This window comes from Xiphophorus maculatus, chromosome 10 (assembly GCF_002775205.1).
Source record: "Xiphophorus maculatus strain JP 163 A chromosome 10, X_maculatus-5.0-male, whole genome shotgun sequence".
NCBI lineage: Eukaryota > Metazoa > Chordata > Actinopteri > Cyprinodontiformes > Poeciliidae > Xiphophorus > Xiphophorus maculatus.
Window position 1 is genome coordinate 10135225 of NC_036452.1, and position 20975 is coordinate 10156199.

The following is a 20975-nucleotide window of genomic DNA, read 5'->3' on the forward strand; positions in this document are numbered from 1 at the left end:
GAGCTGGAGACAACATCGACGCACCAAAAACCTGATTACAGATAATAAGGTGCTGGCAGCGTGAAGCGATAGCACTGAGAGAGGAAGAATGTGTTGCAGTAAGAGGGGTCTATATTAGCGACGTGAATCGGGCAGTGAAGCATTCTGGGGCTTCGTGTTACAGACCTTATACGGGGCCCGGGCCCCCATGTCTCTGTTGCTATGTCTCTGCTATTCTTAGCCTGTGTGTCCCTCAACCTCACCAACCCTACAGGCAAGAAATCCTCCTTCATCTCAATTTTGTGTTAAAACGTAGCTTTTAAAGCTCCCGGTCCACACAGACTTGGTGTTTCTTGGTAGTTTTTGGTTTCAGGGTGAGACTCTGTTAATGTGGAGTGGCTCAGCTTTGCTTTGCACCCTGTTATCTGTGTGTGTGTGTGTGTGGGTGTATGTGTGTGTGTCTCAGAGGTTCACAGCACCTGACCCACCCATCTACCAACCACCACCACCGCCCCCCGTGGCGTTTGTCCTGAGAGCTGGACGCAGACGAGGAGGGACGGCTGTGAAGCCAGTAACGGGCGGTGGAGGAGCCAGCAGCCACCAGGGGACTGAGGACTGGGACGGGAAGGATAACCAGCAGTGAGGCATAAGGGGGAGAAAGTGCGCCGACAGAAGGAGCCGTTAGCAGGAGGAGTGCTGACATTAAGCAGAAGATGAGTACGTACACAGTGACTCTGAACGGCCCGGCTCCGTATGGCTTCAGGCTACAGGGAGGAAAGGACTTCAACATGCCCCTCACCATCTCCAGGGTAAGAAGAGGTAGACAAATAAGTTGGAAATGAAAAGAAAGCATCAAGTAAGGCGTGGTTAACACTAAACTGCAGCAAAACATCTTGGATGTTCTATAAAAGCTGGCCAATCATACTTGCTAACTTATAAAACCTACATTTTGTACATTTGTTTTGGTCTAAATGCATCTAACAATTGGTTTAATTGGAAATGGGTCAAAGCTAAATCTACCACCTTTTATATTGTCCAGTATGTAATCTAGAACAAAGTTTTCAAGTTTGCCCTCATTTTATCCTTCACAGCTCACATTTATGCACGTTATGCTCGCAGTAGGTGCTTTGTGCGTGCAAAAAGGTGTGATTTGCGTATTAAGGAGGAGCTGGCGATCAGATTATGTAACGTTACCGTATGGGATGAAGACAGAGAGGCTCCGATGTAATCTCAGGAGAGATTTCCAGAATAGAACACCACTTGTGAAAAGTCAGGAATATTTTTAAAGTGATGCCAACTTTCTATGCAAAAAGTCAAATTTATGTGTTTAAAGCACATTTCAACACAATGCAGTAACCAGTTATAAAACGTGACATTTTGTCAAAATCAATCATCAAGTACATCAACTATTAATCAATGTTTCAATTACTATTAATCGAAGACAATGCTCAGCAGGTGGAGTTTCAGCTGTTTTGCAATTTTCTGGAAGTTTGTTCCATTAAAGTGGAGCATATAAAGTAAATGCTGCTTCTCCATACGATTTAATCAGTACCACTAATTAGAGCTGCAGCGTTTTAGAAAAACACACTAATGTGATATCATTGGTCAAAATTCTAATGGTGATAAAATTCGCCCACATTTTCCTCACTCTTCTTTTACTTTACCTTCATCAGGACGTCTGCACCACTTTCTGTTAGCATTAGCATCCTGGCCACTAAGATCTACATCAGGTGTTAGCATTAGCGGTAGAAAAGGCCCTCCTAACTGGATGATGCTAGAAATATAATAATCTATCAATTACTGCATTATTGTGAAACTGTAAACATTGATATTTTTATGATTATGCTTTGATATGTTGTGTAGTTCTCCTAATCAATGATGATAAAAAATGTACATAAGCATTTACATTTAATTGAAAACTGATTAATTAAGCTTAATTTTGAACATTGTTTCTCATGATGTAATTAATGACATGCATTTTATAGTGTTTACTGTCAAATACTTCAAAATGCTCTGTTATTCCAAAGCTAAATTACAAATTGTACAGTTCGCTACAGGATAGTGCTTTGTCTTAACTCAACAATGTACTAAAAACCAATATATTTATCAACTAGTTGGTTATATTATTGTTGGGTTTTTTTACCCAAACCACCCAGTCGTTCAGTGTGTGACTCTTCTTCTGCACCCTAAAAACATTAATTTGTTTTATATATATTTTGAACAGTATCAAAATATTTTTCCTATATATCATTACAGGGTTTCTCCCTGTGTATTATAAGCCTGGTGGGCCACCAGGCTTTACATGCTCACCCACCAGGCTAAGCATTGCTTATTTACTAGAAGATAAATATTTACCTTATTTACCTTATAGTAAATAAGCATTGCTTAAATAAGCAAAGCTTATTTATATGTATTATATGTATTTTAGGATTAGAAACATGCACTCTTTAATTAGGAACTGATTTCTGGGAAAGTTTTGAGTCATTAGCCAGGCAGAGGTGCATTTCATTTAAACATTTTTAAGGATGTTTACACTGAGCACAACACATAAATACTTCTCCAAACTGAACGGATGAGTAAAAAACAAATAGAAAACTCATTAATAATAATTATTATTATTTATTCAACCAGACAAAAAAACTCTTCTAGATCTACAATTTATTTTTCAAGAGGCACCTGGGAAGAGAACTGTATTGTTTGCACAACAATGCAATATTTCAATCAGATAAATATGTTTGTTTAGTTTTAAAAACATCAAAGCATAAAATAATAAAAACAGCTAATAAATCTGGTGCTAATCTGACAGTTACCTGTGATGCCCCCAGATTATGGCGCCCTGGGTGGTGACCTTAACAAAAAACACCACTGTAACCTCAAATTCAGATTAAAGTATAATTTGAGGCCCAATTGAGCAGGACTTTAGTCACTGTTTGGCATGTCTGGTGCCGATGTGCAGCAATAGCTTTAAATAGCATGAGAGGAGAGATGGATGGAGGGGCGGGAAAGAAGTACGGAGGCTAATGACAGCTTGTGTTACCTTTAGTAAGCTTAATTCCTCGCTGCTCGTCAGTTTCATGTTCGGCCTCTGGAGCTGCGCCTGCAGGCCAGATGGTTGAAGGAAGTGGGAAAATGAAGGTGGGACACTCACCTGTTCTCCTGTCTCCACATTCTCCAGCTGCTGACATCTGTTTGTTTATCCTCTGATCTCAAGCTTTGACAGTTTTCATCGCTGGCCTTACGACATTGAATAATTGTATCTGTGCTCTGCGTCCCTCCCTCCTGTTTGCAATGGAGACCTGCAGGTTAACATAACATAAAACACTGGGGCTTGACATGACGGCTCAGGGTGGCGTTACAGTTTGACGTAACTCTGCTGAGCTTGGATTTCCTTCTGCTTTGGCCAAGAACTAAGAAAGGAAAGAGACAGTGGATTCCTTACATACTGTTAGCTAAAGCACAGAATCCGGTGCACAAACCGCTGATTTAATATTGAAATATATCATTTGGCATGTCTAAATCTTACACTTTAATGTTCCTGAATCCATTTATAAGCTTTAATTAAATCAGTTCTATTGTCACTGAGTATAGCTAATTAAATTAGCTAAAATATGTGACCATGGAATCCATTTTGACTTTTTATAAAGCACAGAACATTTGATTTTAAGGCACTATAATTCAATATGCAGTAAAGTATGTCTTATCATCTACCCTGCTTTGTCTTGGGCTTCAGTGCAAATAAAATAATGTCTTTATTTAATGTCTTTTTTTCATTTTTCCTGTTCGTCACTGTCCACATGGATATAATTGCTGAAACTCAGATAGTGAGGGATGAAAGAGAAGTGCAAATAGCAGATCAAAGCAGAGGCTGCGCAGCATGATCAAGGACGTGTGATAGTCATGAAATTGAGCGAAAAGGTGGCTAGTTTTAGGAAAAGGTGGTTAAAATATATATATTTATATAAGTCAGACAAGACTCTTTTACATGAATGTCAGTAGCAGGTGTTTGTGTGTCAGGCAATGGAAGCAGAGTCAATCACTACAAAGCCATTGCTTATTTTTAACTCTTTAATGAGTTTACTGTAAGTCTAGACCAACACGGTACGGCTCTGAATTCACTTAAACATTTTGTCCAAACTTTACAAATTATCCAATTCATTACACAACAGTTTTATTGATACAGTCTGGCATAAAATCAGACTAAATATTTTGTATTTTAGGTCAATTTTAGGACAATTACCAAAATAACTTAGAGTTGCTTCAGCCAGAATAATAGGATATTTTTGGTTTAAACAAATAGCCTTAGCGATTTGGGTCAAACATTTTGGGCACTCCATGGTTCTTGCAGTAGTTTACTGGAATTTTGGCCCATTCCTCCTGACAGAACTGGTGTAACTGAGTCAACTCCTTACGGCCATCTTGGTAGCTTTGAAGACATTCTATGGCATAGAGTTCAGGACTTCTGTGATGGCTGCTCTGAACCGCTAATTTGTTGGTTTTCTTAGGATCACGCTCCACTTGAAGACCAATTTGTCCTCTTAGCTTCCAGGCTGATATCCTGAAGTTTGGATCTATTTTGTGAAGCGGACCAGCCCCTCATGCAGCAAAAGACCCTGAAACTTGATGCTGCCACACCTGTACTTTTTAATTTGGTTTTCTAAGCTCTTCAGCCCATGTCAGTTCAGGACTTGTTTTATTTTGTATTATGATGCCATTTTACCAGCTCTGGCCAGTATTTCCTTCAGGTCTTTTGCTTTTGCTCTATGGTTGATTTGCACATTTTGCACCAAAACTCATCCTGGGACAGTGAGTCCATCTCTGTCCTGAACACTTTGTGGCTGGATATTACCACTGTGTTTACATTTCCATGTAATTGTTAAAACAGATGTGTACATCTACATAAAATACATGAAATATAAATGAATCAATAAGATGCTTACAATGCAGTGACATCACCATCTGACATTACCCAACTTGTTCAAAGCACATGTAAGCTTCTGAATCTTAAAGTAATAAAGTTTTCTAATTTTTCTGGTATTTATCTAATATAAATATAACTTTGGTGAGCCTAGCTGATTTAAAACAGGACTCAACCTAAATGTCAAATCCCAATAAAGATATTTCTCCCAGTAAATTCAAGTGTAAAAAAAGAGTTAGAACTGTATTCATGTTTCAGTTCTGCTACATTTTTAAAGAAGTAAATCAAGAAATTGACAAAAAAAACAATAACTTCTGCACCAACCGAGACAATATATTTTTGTTCCTAAAATATGTTAATTGACACACGTCTTTCCATGAAGCATTTCATGCTTAATTATTTAGTGTGTGATTTTTAGAAATACCCAAATACTTCGAAAAGAGCATAAACAAAGCGCATGTTTTTAATTCTCAAGCCCTCCAAAGGGCGTAAGACAAGGATAGAGTTTTTAAGGGAAATACGAAAATAACTTATAGAATTATAAGTTATTTTTAATAATGTTCAGACAAAACAATGTACCTGATGCATAATCTGCTTTTCTAAACCTTCTCTTTCTCAGATAACTCCTGGCAGCAAGGCAGCAGGCGGCAGCCTGACCCAGGGCGACATCATCTCATCAATCGACGGGATCAACACCGATGGGATGAGCCACATGGACGCCCAGAACAAGATCAAGTCAGCAATCAACAAACTTACACTCACCATGCAGAAGTAAGCGAGCCTGCAAAAACGAAAGCAACCACTCAAACAAATAGATGTGAAAGTAGAGCAATATCTTCTGTGATAGATGTTAATGGAGCATGATGGTGCTTTTAGTTTACTGTTGTTGCCAAGGACAGACATGTGAATGCTTCATTGTCTTCATCACCCATCTCAAGCACAACGCCAGCGCATCCACCAGATTGGGAGTGAAAATTTTGCCTTTAAAGAAATAGAAAGATGCTTGGAAACCAGAATTTTAGATTTATTAATTTAAATGAATTGTTTTTGTGTCCAATGGTGTTCATTTGAAGCCATTTTGTAACCTATTTTCTTTACTCTCTGACATCAGATCAGACTTTACTGTTTTTGCTTTAGGTCAGTTATAATTAAACCCTTTAAACCACATGTGTCAAACTCGAGGCCCGAGGGCCAAATCTGGCCCGCCAAATAAATGTCCAGACATTTATTTGTACATATTTTCTTATGTGGCCCTCTGCACTCCAAATTACATCGACAAGTCCCTCCAGTTTTTCACAAATCCACAAAATTCATACAAAATCAACAAACCCCAACATTTCTTCTGCAAATTCTTTTGAAAATTGGTCAAAAACGTTGGGTTTAAGTGACTGCTGACTCAGCTGTACTTGATGTAAAGTTAAAGTCTGTAACACATTAGCGCAAATATTGTAAACATTTCTTACACATATTTCTAAACTAACACCACAAAATCTGATTTTGATTGGGAAAAAAAACACAAAAAGCAATCACGAAATATGTGAAGATGTTCAATATTTAGTTTTAAGAAACACAAATAAACAGGTATTTCTTAATTTTGTAACAGTCTAATGGGTTTTATCAGTACATTCTGGTACAACCAGCCCTTTAAGAACATTCAAATTGTTGATATGGTCCAAAATGTAACTGAGTTTGACACCTCTGCTTTAAACAGAGGGGAATGATGGCGACATCTTTCTAAGGTTTTTCTAAAGTTTACCACAAACACATTGCTTGTTTGTGTACCTGCACAACTCCGGTTCATCCTTTGGTTCCATTTCCAGATGCCACGTTCAACTGTTCAGACATTTATATGTACATATTTTCCAAATATGGATGTCCAACCACCATACTCTTCAGGAAGACGGCATGTTTACGTCACAGAGCAGGTTATGATCAAAAGCAAAAGACATTGGGAAGATCCAGGCAGAAGCTAGAACAATAATGAAGGAAATCCTGTCCTGACATGGCCTGAAAAGCCGCTCAGAGAGGAAGAAGCCATAATATCAGCAGAAAACTTCTGAGTTAAGATTTACTTTGGATCTGATGTTTTTGTCAAATTGTAATGTATTTAAATACCTGGTGTGAGCTACATGCACATTTTATTACTAGTAATGAGAACAGAACTGGCTTTTTGCCACTCACAATATGGAGGCGATCTTAGTGTACAGTCTATTCTTTTATGATTATGGATGTTGTGTGTAATATCCTTGAGGAAATTTAGTTAAACTAGAATCTACATTTATATTTAATAATTAAAAACAAATTAATTTCTTTCAAATCAATGCAAAGGCTGACTAGATTTCAATAAAACTACAGATAAGTTTCAATTTTGCTTTTTAAAATTACAGTGAAGGTCTCAGTTGTTCTCAGATATTTGCTAAAGCTCTTCCACAGGCAATAGAAAATGCTTAACTGTGAGTTTTTTTATCTGAGTTAATAATGTTGAAGTTTTCCTCTCATTTCTGCAGCTCAAACTTCCAAGAGTCGGACAGAAACAAATTTCTCAGTCAAGTCAATAAATTTTTAATAAAAATTTGGTTGCATTTGTAGATCCAGACGCCCTGTACCAGTTCCCACGGCAGCTCCAAGAATGGACTCACCGATGCCCGTCATCCCACACCAGAAGGTACGCAATGAAAACAAACTTTTGTCAAGAAAAGAAACAGACAAATCAACAAGCAATGTTAGAATCTGGGTTTGTGTCTTTGTATCTGTCCATGCAGAGGAGAATATCAGAGATCAAATCCATCCCATCAGACTCATGGTGCCCTCTAGTGTTAGAAATCTGTAGCGCACCTAGAAAAAGTATTGCAGGGAGGTCAGAGGTCAGCAAACACAAACAGAAGACAAGTTGCTATAATTGGCTTTCTTCTGTCTGCAAGGCTCGATCCTCTTCAGCTTTTTAAAGAAGTAAAACAAATTATTAAAAACAAAAAGCAATATATTTGTGGAGTAAAAAAAATCTCTTCCCATCTGCAAGATCTGCAGCTGACCTTTGTTCACCTTTTTATTAAATTACAAAATGCAACTTTGAAAAAAAATGTAAGCAAGTAAAAAAGTGACTGAGAACCTTTAAATAATTAAAACCGTCCCATTTTTGATGTCTTAGCAAGACTTTAAAAACAATTTTACTCATTAACCAGAAACAAAAACTTCCATTTAAACTCCAAGTTCACTAATGAGATTATGCATAAAATAAGGAATTATGTTGCCATTTTTGAACTAATAAAACTTCTGAGCTATGGTTGAGTGCTTTTAATTGGATTAACTCCATCATTATCGATGTAAATTTAAAAAAAGCTTCTTAGTAAGCTTTCCTCCTGAACTGGGGGTCTAACCTTTAGCATGGAATCTCAGACCAGCTTGTAATAATGATCCCAGTTTGACTCTGAACTTAATTCTGCTGCTATTCTGTTACCTGGTTTGAGGCCAGACGTGTTTATGTGTGCGATCTTGAAATAGCGTCGCATGTGAGAGGTACGAACACTGGGACAAGTACGGGAACTTCAGAGAACATTTTCTTCTCGAAGACCAGATCGTGTCTGGTTCAACTGGATGATGTCATTTCCTTCCACAGCAGCAGCAATTTCAAAACATCAGCTGTACTAAACCGGTGCTGGCTTCAAGAGAATAAATATTTTCCACTTTGTATTTTGTAAAATAACTAGAGTGTGGTAAAAGTTTTGACTTTGTGATTTTGTTCAATTTAAAACTGCCCAGTTTATGATTAAAGCAAGTCACAAAGATCTTCCAGAGAATATTCAAGATGTATTCAGTGACAATAAGATAAGATTTAAAAAAGAAAACGTGCACACTACAAGAAAAACATGTGTGTGTCCATGTGCAGAGGGGATTTTTGGCGTAGGCTAAATGTTGAATTGAAACAACGTGAGGACATAATTCAGTTTAAAATAAAACATAAAAAAGTGTTTTTAATTGGTTATGTGGCAGGATGGATGTTGATGGTAGAGACGAAGTGAAATCGACTCCATTCTTACAAAGTTTGTTTTCAGTGGATTGATGTTTGATTGAATAAAGTAGCAACAATATCGCTGTTGCAAAAGAAATTCTTCAGTGTTTTCTAATTTATGTATTTTGTTTTTCTTCTGTGTTCTTTAAATAAACAATAATGTGTAAAGCAAGACATAAAAAAGGCGCAGGATCAAGTAAGTCTTCAGTCATCAGTTCTTTCAGTCTTCCCACAGAACTGGACTTTGACTACGCCATTCTAACATAAATGTCTAAAAATCATTGTCCTCCTGCAAGACGAACCTCTGCTTGAGTCCCATCTTTCCTCCAGGACTGCCCCGTTTTCAGATCCACCCATCTTTATTAACAATTAAAGGCTTCCTTGACAAAGAGCATCCCAAAGAATGATACTGCCAGCACCATGTTTCACCCTGTCTCCCGCATGTTGTGGAAAACTGCAGCCGGGACGTGTTTTGTGTGTCTTTTAGGAACTTTTCAAAATAATTCCGTCTTTATCGAGCGTTTGACTAACAGCTGTCGGATGTCAGATTCTCCTGCCTCAGTGTCAGATCTCTGCAGCTCCTCTAGAGTTTCTGCAGGCCTCTTGGCTGCTTCTCTGGTTTATTTCTCCCCGACACGTCTGCTGTGGTCTTTGGTCTTCATGTCTGCCGTTTGTAATATTCTCTGACAACCCCATCGGTTCTTCACATAACTGGATTTATCTTGAGATTAAAAAGCATGCAGGTGGACTCTGTTTACTAATTAGGCTACATCTGGATTTAATTTAGGGGTTTCACAGTAAAGGCAGCGTGTCACAATAATAAATAAATTAATTAATCGCATTGATAAATAAAAATGAGCTTGATCATTTTCATTCTGATCACTGATGTTTTTGGAGGACAGTTTTGTTTACAGAGACTTTATAATCCATTTTACTGATGATTTTGGTTGATGTTTTTGTTTTATGTTGGATTTTTTAAATATATTTCCCACTTCCAGTGTGGAGTGTTTTACACAAAATTAAAGTTTATTAGTCTTTATTAGCAAACATGCATTATTATGCCATTATCCAAACATTACTTGAAAATGGCTTCAAAACAATATTATCATTTATCACAATAATTTGTGGGACAATTTATCGTCCAGTAGTTGAATTTGTATTATGTCATTATCATTATATTAATTAAAAATGGTCTCAAAACAAACAATACTATCATTTATTGCAATAATTTCTGGGATAAAATTTGTCATTATGACAGACCAAGTGGCTAAACACACTTTTAAAATGTCTATTTATAAAATAGTTTTGAAAGCCATGGGCCGTTTTTATTCCACTTAGCAATTAATATGTACTTCGTATAGGTTTTTCACATAAAATCCCAATAAAATAAAATACAAAAATATTAAGGAAAATGAAGACTTTTTCAAGAATGTATGTCCAAAGTTCAGATAAAACTGGTATTGAGTACCTTTAGTTGTTTTTTGGGGTTTTTTAAGTGGGCCCTGTTGGACCTCCAGCATATCAAATCCAGATATCGGTCTCTGTTAATGTTCTTCCCTTCTGGAGCTGAGCTGGTTTACAGTGACAGCCAAAGGTACATCAGGCGTCAGGAATCAAGCCGGTGATCTCATTCATGCCAGTGGCCCCACCTCTCAGAGGACACACACGCCCACCCCCACACACACACAGATGGGTCAGAGCAGCTGTTGAGCTGGGTAATGGAACTTTCCACTGTGGTTTCAAACCATCATCCTGAATCCCCTGAATGCCAACCCCAAGATAGGGCACCCCCCGTCTGCAGGGAGATGTCTCATGTATTGGACGTTTTCTACTGTACACACAGCAAACCCAAGTTCTGCATAGACCAGTCGGTTAGGTTACCAAACCTTGCCAAGATCAGATACACATTTGGTGCAAAGTGTTGCTTTTTGGGTGCTTTTTAAGTATCTCAAATACTGAAAAAACTAAAAATATAAAGGATTAAATTGTGTAAGATGGATGTTTTTTCATGCAATAAATGCAAAATATCAAAGCTTACAACCAGATTAGACAACTGATCTACCAATTACTGCATTATTCTGCGTAATATGGAGCTGAAGTCATAGGTCAGTGGACCATAAAGTAGATTTTTGGTAGTTTGGTCAGGATATCTATGTTTTGTTTTTCCTTTAGAATCCCAAACTTCTCAACATATGAAATACATTTCTTTCTTGAATTTATCGCAGGGATTTAACACAAAATAATTACAATAAATTTGCTCAGGTTAAGTCTTTTTTCAAAAGCTTTTAGAGCGGGCACTTATTAGGAAGATGTTGTTTTACAATGCATTGAATTTGTTCTCCGTTTATGTAATTTCTGAGTATTATGGTGGGATTTGAGTTTTTAGATTGGCGATATCTCAACTTGAAAAAGCCATCACAATGTCAAATGTCAAAGATAGTTTTTGGTTTTACAGCTGGATTGGTTAATAGTAACTTAGTGGTGTTAGCTTAATCGCCTTTAACAGTACAACATCCAATTTATTTCCAACATGGTAATTAAAATTAGAAAATGTTGAAAAATAATTAAAATCAATTTTTACAATGTTTTAAAAGCTGGTTAGTCGTTGACACCAAATGCTAGTTTTGCGTTTCTACTCTGAAGTAGCTGATGTGAGCTAAAAAGCTAAAGCTCTTTAGTAAACTTGTTAAACTATAACGTTAAATCTATTTCTAAGGAGTCACAATGTGCGTTAAACCAGGTCTTAAATTTAACATTAGTTACCATAGCCATGACGCCAACAAGCTAACTAGAGGCTAGTTAGCAATTCTTTTTCTCAAACAAAAACAGTGAAAAACCTAATCAAGATACTTATTAAATATTAATTAAATTAAATTCTCACAGTTCCTTGATTTCTAAAGAAGTAACACTTACTGAAAAAATTATTTATAAATAAAACAGAAACATATAATCTGCCTTCTGTCTAAACAACATGAATATATTCTTTAAATGTAATATGAAACAAATACATAAAAGGGGCTATTAGTGTTTTAATGCGATTAAAAGACATTACTTTAAAAACAAAACAAAGAATGTCACTCAGTTTCTGTGGTCAGACTAAATTCAGACTTTTTACTAAATGTAGAGGCTTAAGAAGAAGACAGTGTTTTATCAATAGTTGATGTGATTGACACTCTAAATGATTATTGCACGCAACCAAAGATTGTCTGATAATATTATGACAATAAAATGTTTGTTTATGCTGGATGAAAATCCCACAAAGTGAATCAGACTCAATACAGATTTGATGCGACCAATCAACAGGCAACAAACCATGTAACCCAATTTTACCTTTAACTTTTTTTCCACGCTAGTATTTCTTAGAATAAAATAGAAAAAAATACTACATTTTGTTGATTCTGACTCATAATAAAGTCTTGGTCGTGACAGTTTATTAAGAGATAAATCCTTTGTGTCGCTCTGTAGAGGCACAGAGCATCTGCAGAATTAATTTCCAGTTCTGACATAAATGGATTTGGTACTTTGTGCTACGTTTGTGTATATTTCTGTCTGTTCTGTGCTAAATTTGTCCTGCACCATGTGACTGAAACACTTCTGTTCTTGTCAGTCATTCCTGGTGATAAAATAGGAGCAGAGAAACATCACACTGACGATAAATGGCTGCTATTCTGACCTGAGCATGGGATTACTGGCGAACATTGTTGAATGCAAACATAATGTAATATTATTACCGTTATTGAATTTAACCTTCTCCTTTTTGTTTCTGTGTGTCTGTATGTTGTTCTGATGTGTTTCAGGTCATTGCCAACACAGCTGCAAAGTGAGTATCTGAGTAATTTTTTTTTTTTTTTTATGTGCATGAAAAAAAAAATCATTTGAAAGATGATGATTGTCAGACATACAGTTGGTGTGGAAACAGTCTGCAGATGAGTTTTATAATACAGGAACATCTCAATAAGTTACAAAATAATTGAAAAAGTCAAGTTTGTGTGTTAAATGGATTCTTTACATGTACTCTGAGTATTTATTTTTGTTAATTTTTGTTTTGTTAGAAAGCCCTGAAAGTGTTTATATAGCTCCACTGATTGGAGTTTCTGACACCGGCACTTTTTGAAACCAGGTGGCAATCAAACATTTTAGGAACCCCTGCTGCACAGGTGTAGCTACATTTACTTTGTTATATTTACTTGAGTAACTTTTTGGTTACTCAACCAAAAAGTTACTCAAAATAACTTTTAGGAGTATCCGTATGTTTTACTTTTAGCTGAGTAATTTTACAATGAAGTATCGCTACTCTTACTTATTTAACATTTCTGGATGCTCTGCAAACTGTGAGTAACTTCACTGAATGAAAGCAAGCAAACTTCACCAGACACAGACTCACTCCTGCATTTTTTGTTAATTTCATAAATATTTCGTAATTATTTTATTCATATAAGTTAATTTTATTTTGGTCTTCAAAATACCAAAATTTTTACATAACTTTATATTTTTCTCCATCTGATTATGTAATTTTTATATATTAAATAATGACTGTTTTGATCACTTACTCAGTTCTTGAATATTCTTTTTACCAAATACATTTTTACTCTTACTTGAGTGACGTTTTTGTTTTGTTGATTTTAATAATGTAGGTAAATTATCTGTTTAGGTAATTAGATCTTTTTTATATATTTTTTTGGTTTGTTTGTATGATTCTGCTTTGGCAATATTGTGGATGTGAAGTTTGTTTATTCTTTGAATTTATTTAATTTAGTCAAGAAGTTGCTTCTTCTCCTGACATCTTAATGGTGTTTTAAGTTCTGTTACGCTGCTCTTGACGGTTGGTGGTTACCGTAGAAACCAGTAACTGGCAGCTCCTCCCCCTTTTGCAGTTCCTGTCGTTACTTTTTAACTGGTAGTAAACATCCCCGTTTTTGTCATAATGATATTTACCGATAGCTCCGTGCTAACGACTCACAACTCAGTTGAATTAAAATAACAAAGTTAAACATCTAATCATTTCCAGATCAATAAGTGAAGGTAGTTATGCTGGATTTTATGTGTGTAGATTCCAACGGTAGCTCTATGGCAGCATGAAAACAGACTGCGCTAACTGCTATATTGGCATTTAAACACCGTTACATATTACTGTTTATTTCCAAGCATTTTCCTGAAGGCAGATTTTCACAAGCCGGTATTATTTAAGTCATTACTCACCCATTTTGTCCCGCAGCGTTCACACTTGCATCCAATCAGACTTTTTGTCCCTTACAGACCTGACGTAGGACTAGTTACCGAATTTTCTTGCCCGCCATTTTGTCCTCAGTGTTGGTGTATGACTCAAAAATGACACAAAAAATGTCTAGGGTAACGCATTGAGGTCCGTTAGTCTGCCATAAAAACAGTGTGGTTGTTGGAGGACTGCTCTACTTCCGCATGGGGGCGGAGCCGGCGTCATGTCAATTCCTCACATTGCGCTGAAGTAACCCAATTCCGATTTTTTTTTTTTTACAATGTGACCTGTATCTGATCTTTTCATGACAGTCTGAACAACACAGGTCGGATTTTTTTCAAATGCGACCCAGGCCTCTCCGATATCCGATACATATCCAATTCAGATGTGACCTAAGGTCCAGATGGCATTCATCCGACCTGGACGTCACTGATACTCGACCAACGTCATTATTCTGCGTCCTGATACGCTCAAGCGGGAAGAAAAACAACAACCATGGCGAACTATAATGAGGATTAAGTTGTTAATATGCTGCTCTGGTCGGACAACAACTTCATAATCGTAAGCTATGCTCCACCGTTAGCATCCATGTTTACTTCCGCTGAGCACTACTTCTTCTTTATGGTGGTTAGCAAAACACTGAACACGCTGACGTTGTTGCGCCCTCTTCTGCCCATGCGGGACACTTTCAGGTCGTTTGCAGTTCACACTGGAGTTCAGATGACATACTGTATATTTGGAAGTGTGAACGGCCACTGCAAAAAAAGAAAAAAAGAATCCAATTTGACATAAAAATCGGATTCGGGTCACTTCAGGATGCAGTGTGAACGTAGCTTAAGAATTAAAACAGTGAACCTGACTGTGTCTGTTGTGAAATCAAACTACTGGACCTGAGACGAACATGGAAGATGAACATGGGGTTGATGACCGCTTTGGTCAAATCATGACCAGTGACCTCACGCGTCTTGAATTTCTGCCTCTGACCCGCATCTGTTTTCTGTTCCCACACTTCCCTGTGGCCTGACAGCGTGGAATACACCCCCAGCTTCAACCCCATCGCTTTGAAAGACTCTGCATTGTCCACCCACAAACCCATCGAAGTGAGGGGCCCCGGCGGAAAGGCCACTATCGTTCACGCCCAGTACAACACACCAATCAGCATGTACTCACAGGACGCTATCATGGACGCCATCGCAGGACAGTCGCAGGCCAAAGGACATGACAGGTGAGACCGGAAACCAGAATAAATTCAGCGTTTCACCTCCCATCCTCAACTGATAATTTGATATTTTCATCACTTTTGGTTATTTCATCCAAATTAATGGAGGAGAACAATCATATTTTAACACTTAAGTTGCAGCAGATTTAGCAACATAAACACAGTTACATAATTTCAGTGTGGGCAACAATTTTATTCCTAGCTAGATTTTAAAAAATTAAACAAACCAAATCAGGAAAGTCTCAGACAGAAGAGGAAGTACTCTAATGTTAAACACAGTATATTAATCTATAGATATTCTCATAAATGACTAATTAAATGTTGAAAAACAATCAAATGCATTCTGATTTGTTGAATGCATTTGATTGTTGTTATAGGGTGAACTGGCCCTTTAAGCCAAGCAGTGGCGCTTTTGAGCCCATAAAATGCTCACATGCAGGTTTTAAGAGGCATTAAGATGAATAAGTTTATACACTATAATGTAAAAAATAAAAAAACATGGTTCATGTGATAAAGATGCTTTCAGAATCCAGGAACCTTTTATTAGTTCCTGTAACTATTAGGCACAGTTATCTTTCTATTGTTTATACACTACAGGAACTAAAGTTTATCTGAAATGTTCATATATATTTTTTGTTTTTTCAGCAGAACCTTTCAGGACTAAAAGTACCTTTTACAACAAGTTGTCTTGGCTTTTGAACCATTCAAGGCGTGAAGGCCAATATTGGTTCTCTGATTGGTTAGAAAAGTGTAGTTTAAGTCAAGTATTTTGTTTTCTGAGGTGTGTATAGTTTTTGAGAATAAGTTAATGTTTAAAACTTCCTGATTGTCAAGTTACATTTGACAGGCACTGTGCTGTTACCTAGCAACCCCAGCACAGCCCATCACCTAGCAACACAAACGGAACTCTAGCATATTTGGTCAGTTGGTTTTACTACTGTATGCCGTGTACAATGGCTGCTGGAAAAGACAAGTGCTTTGCTGTTGATTTACTATCCAGAAACCACTTGCTGCATTCTTGTGGGTTGTGCAGAACGCTCTACTTCTGCTTTTCAAAGATGTACAGTTGTATTATTACATGTCTGTTTGCAGCCATTTTCATGTGTGAGTCTAAATGTTGAGTTGGGGGGCGTGGCCAGCAGCAGATTATTTGGATTTAAAGTGACAAGACGCCCTAAAACATTCTGAAAGATGCTAAAAATAGGCAGAACTGACTAAACTGAAATTTTGTTATCTAAGAATGATTTTGTGCAAAAAAGTAATGAACATGTTTTGTATAGACCATAGAAGTATCGTAACCTGTTTAAGGAAGAACAATAGGTTGCCTTTCAAAATGAACAGGCTTAAAAAGCCTAAAATTATGAGTTAAAGGGAGATGTTGACAAATAAAAAACCATAAAATTACATGTTAGGCACTCAGATGATAAATATGAGCCCCATAAACTTAAAGATATTTTGCATGTATAACACTTACGTTTGAAAAGCCGTAGCGGTGTAATATTGCCTCTCAAAGCCTATGCTGCTGCAAATAGTATGCCAACAGTAGATTGTTTGGCTTTTCTTTTCTGGCTAGCCAGTGGCTGTGCCATGTACTCCTCCGTTTCTTTCACCCACTCTCCTCTGCTCATTCCATCCTACAAACCAACCCCACCTGTGGTCTGTCCTCCACCTATTCCTCCCCATCCTCCCTTCCTGATCGTGACCCAGCGAGGAGGCCGGCTCTCCTTTGGCGTGAGTACAGCAGCGTCGCCTCTCCATTCTCCTCAGACTCATGGCTTCTTTGTGCCCTAACAGCTTGTGCACTGCTCCAGATGCTTCACTTACATATAGATATGTGCATTTATTTGGTAATAATGGTTTGTGCTTCATTGTGTTTGAAGGACGAACCGCCTAATTGTGACTCTTTCATGAACTCGTTAATGTTGAGAAGTACTTCCAGGTACTTCGGACAAAGTGTGAAACTTGTGAACAGCTTGTGTTGAAGATGTCTAGCATCACGTAATCTGGAACCTGTGATTTCATCCGAAAATATGTCAAAAGCTGAAACTCGCTTCCCTAACCCACTGAGGAATGCAGTCATGTTGCCTTAAAGTTCCTTTACTGCAGGACCTCCACATCTATCTATTAATAATAGAGGAGCAATATATGTATTTTTATGTCATTAGATAAAGTCGTGCTTCAGGAAATTTATTGTCCCTTAATAGCATTTCAGTGACAGTTTGTTTTTGTGGTGCATCAGAGTTTTTTTTTTAGAAAGAATGAATGTGACACAGAATGAAATAATCAAGAGTTTAGTCTTAAAACAATAGATTTTCAAAATAAAAATTATGACAGTGAATTTAAAAATTATTAAATGTTTGACCTCACATCTTAGAAATGTACCAAATCAAAATTATAATAGACTATGTGATATATAGTTTATTCTAAGGACATCTAAATAGAATGTTTCAGATCATTTCTGTAGTTAAAATTTACACTTTTACTTCTTATGAATAAGAAACTCAATGTTACGACATAAAAAGTCAATTATAAGACAATTTATTTCATAATCATGGTTTTAAAAGTTAAAATTATAACCAATTATCTGTACCGTCATTCCAGCTTGAAAATAAATTATTTATATATAATTTTTTTAAGTGGGTGAAATGGGCTTCCATAATATTTATATATTTTCTTTAAATTGTTCATTTTTTCCTCTCGTTGAACTTACTTTGTGTCTTATAATTATAAGTCCAAAAGTCAGAATTATAACTTTAAAAGTTTGAATCTTGAATTTGTAGGTCAGAAAATAAACATAAATTGTGCCATTTTTAATTTAAGTGGCAGGCATATTCATATATCCAAAAAATTCTATGTGATTGATCATTTTTCAGTCTAATTTAAATTATAGCTCAGTGTCTCAAAATTATGATTTTGATTTTATCATAAAAATTCTAAATTACGACTTTTAATGTAAAAATTATGACTTATGAAATACAACATTTAGCACATTTATATTTTACTTTGTAAAAAAATAACATTTTAAATCACATTTTAAAACAAAAATATATATATTGTTTTTATTGGATCTGTTACAGATGTAAAATAGCTCATTAGTGCCCCCTAGTGGCGGTAGTTAACGTGTACATCAAGAAGGCAGGACCGATTCTTCAAAACTGTTCCTTCCAAATAAGAGAGAAATTATAAACAAGGGTATAAAATGTTTCCATTTGTGGCCTGAGTTTCCTCTCTGGCCTGCAGTGGAGTCCTCCCGATCAAGGAGCCAGTGGTGGACTGCGCATCTCCTGTGTACCAAGCCGTGATCCGGGCACCAGACACAAACCAGGACATGTCTGAGTGGGCTCGCCGTGCCGCCAACCTGCAGTCGAAAAGCTTCAGGATCCTGGCTCACATCACTGGCACTGAATACCGTCAGTACCAGGCTAATCGAACGTTTCCTCTCCCCTCTTTTCGAATACTCCAATTAGATTTTTCTGATTATTTCTGTACTTTTTGTCATCACAGTGCAAGATCCAGATGAGGAGGCACTGCAGAAATCAAGGTAAAGGCTAATCTACTTTTCTGGGAAGCAAATGTTTTTGGATTTTCTTTAGACTTTTGTCGCAAAAATAAAAATAAGGGTCCTGGAAAGATCCAGAGAAATACATTCAACATAAATAACTGTTATGTGAGAGCAAATTAAAATAAAAATAACTATGAAAAATAAGCAAATACAAAAGAGAGGATATCAATCAAAAGAAATTAATTGTATGATAATGAAAAATACTCTACAAAAGAATATTAATATCCTTACAGAAAAATATATAATACAATATGAAAGTAAAAATAACCATCCATCAATCAAAATGGTTATTTTCCTTCTTAAAGCTGTTTGAAATTAATTCTTATGATGTATCTCCAATACAAGGAAATATTTATTTGATTTAATGTTGGATGGTAAATTTCTCAGATATGTGCGATTTTACAATGTTTCTGCCCTCATTACTGTTAAATTTCTGCTAACTTTCCATTACTGAGGATCATTAGATCACACTAAGCACGCTGTGCGTTACTTCCTCACAGTATGTCAATGCAATTCAGAAACGCAGTATGAATTTAACACATCAGGGTTTCCCTCTGTGTATTATAAGCCTGGCGGGCCACCAGGCTTTACTTGTGCCGCTACCAGGCTTTGCATTGTTAATTTAGCTTAGTTTTATTTTTAATTATTGCCTTTTTTTTTTTAGATTTTATAGTTGGTGTTTAGGTATTAATCTTCCAGTCTTCCAAAAATGCACAACTATCAAGTAATATTCAAATTTCCTGTTAACTTTAAACATTTTTTAACTCAAAAACATGCTTGCTAAGGCTGGATAGGGTTAGCAAGTTTTCTGGGGTAAACCCTGCACAGGATCAGCTTTCTAAATATTTATGATTTGATTCTGAGAAATAGTTTTAGAAAACATCCTTCACACACTACCACACTGTTTTTTCAGGTTGAATGCGTTTTCAAAGGCAGTGTTAGAGCAGAAGCTCGCAGTTTCTCAGAGAATAACGCTAACGTAAGCTGCTTTGCTGCTTTTTCTGACGTGACCGCCTTGTCCTGTTGCCCTCGCCAACAGAGAGCGATTCGAGTCAGAGGTCAAAGGGCCGCGCTTCGCCAAGTTGAAGAACTGGCACCACGGATTGTCTGCACAGATCCTCAACGTCCAGGAATAAAGAGGAGGAAATTCAAAGAGAGGGAAGAGTCGCAGAAAAAAAGGAGGACATATAAACATGGGAAGAGAGAACAGGAAGTGTGAGAGAAAATGAACAATAGGAGAAAAGTGAGCTATAGCTGTTGCCTAGATTAGTAGAAAGTGTATTAATGTTAGTATGAGAATGCTATGTGTTTATAAGTTAAAGTGTCAAATATATCTGCCTCCTATGTAGATCTGCTCTCGTGATAGGTTCTTTCTTTTTTCATGTCCTGATTATTGGGGAAGATGTACAAAAGAAAACAAATATTGAAGTGAAACTGCAGAAATGTTTCTTTTTTTTTGCTGCTGGAGATAAATCGCAGATGTATGGATTTTAAAAAAAAAATATATGAGCACATTTGTCAGATGTGACAGCAAGAAGAATACACAGTTTATCTATATGCACAAGTACAGTATGTAAAAATGCACTCAGAAATGTACTGATGTCAATGTGAATAAATGTTTTATTAAATCTACAGATGGTGCAGTGTTTTGAAATGACTTGAGGAAATAAAGAAAATGAGATTAATAATAATGTGATAGTTACTGGTGTATAATCTGGAGAAAAAATAGATTTTTTAAACATGTTTTCTAGTTCTTAGTAAGCATGAATAACAGAAAATTGTTGAAATAAATAGATGGAACATTATTGGCATTTCCAGTCTTTGTAGTCCAAATTCTGTGGGATTGCCTGCATCTGTGGTTAAAATGCAATGGATATTAAATAAAAAAATGTATACATAAATAATATGTCTTATACATCTCAAGTTTCCAGTGAGTTTCTGTCACTGAAAGACGGGAAAACTAAGCCATGCAAGACACAAATCAGGTCTCCATTAAAAACTTGTAACATTACAACAAAATCACTATTCCCTATGCAAATCATGGTGGTGGCAGCATCATGCTGTGGGGACACTCCT

At 36.6% G+C, this 20975-nt stretch overlaps 1 protein-coding gene across 2 annotated transcripts; it reads left to right on the forward strand.

The window, feature by feature from the left end:
- Positions 1-306: 306 nt before the first annotated feature.
- On the forward strand, positions 307-20531 carry LOC102235006 (LIM domain-binding protein 3-like). Of its 2 annotated transcripts, XM_005794634.2 has the most exons (9): positions 312-788; positions 5514-5665; positions 7484-7559; positions 12701-12723; positions 15146-15343; positions 17045-17068; positions 18578-18747; positions 18842-18878; positions 19939-20531. In XM_005794634.2, the coding sequence occupies exons 1-9, from the start codon at positions 693-695 to the stop codon at positions 20033-20035; spliced, it is 873 nt and encodes a 290-aa protein (XP_005794691.1). In that variant the 5' UTR covers positions 312-692; the 3' UTR covers positions 20036-20531. The 2 variants fall into 2 exon arrangements, with proteins under 2 accessions (XP_005794692.1, XP_005794691.1); XM_005794635.2 differs by lacking the exon at positions 17045-17068 and having other exon boundaries at positions 307-788.
- The last annotated feature ends 444 nt before the right edge of the window (positions 20532-20975 follow it).

Coding starts and splice junctions, on each gene's coding strand:
- LOC102235006 (XM_005794634.2), top strand. CDS start 693: ATGAGTACGTACACAGTGACTCTGAACGGCCCGGCTCCGTATGGCTTC. Junction 789..5,513: donor TGCCCCTCACCATCTCCAGG/GTAAGAAGAGGT, acceptor TCTCTTTCTCAG/ATAACTCCTGGCAGCAAGGC. Junction 12,724..15,145: donor ATTGCCAACACAGCTGCAAA/GTGAGTATCTGA, acceptor GTGGCCTGACAG/CGTGGAATACACCCCCAGCT.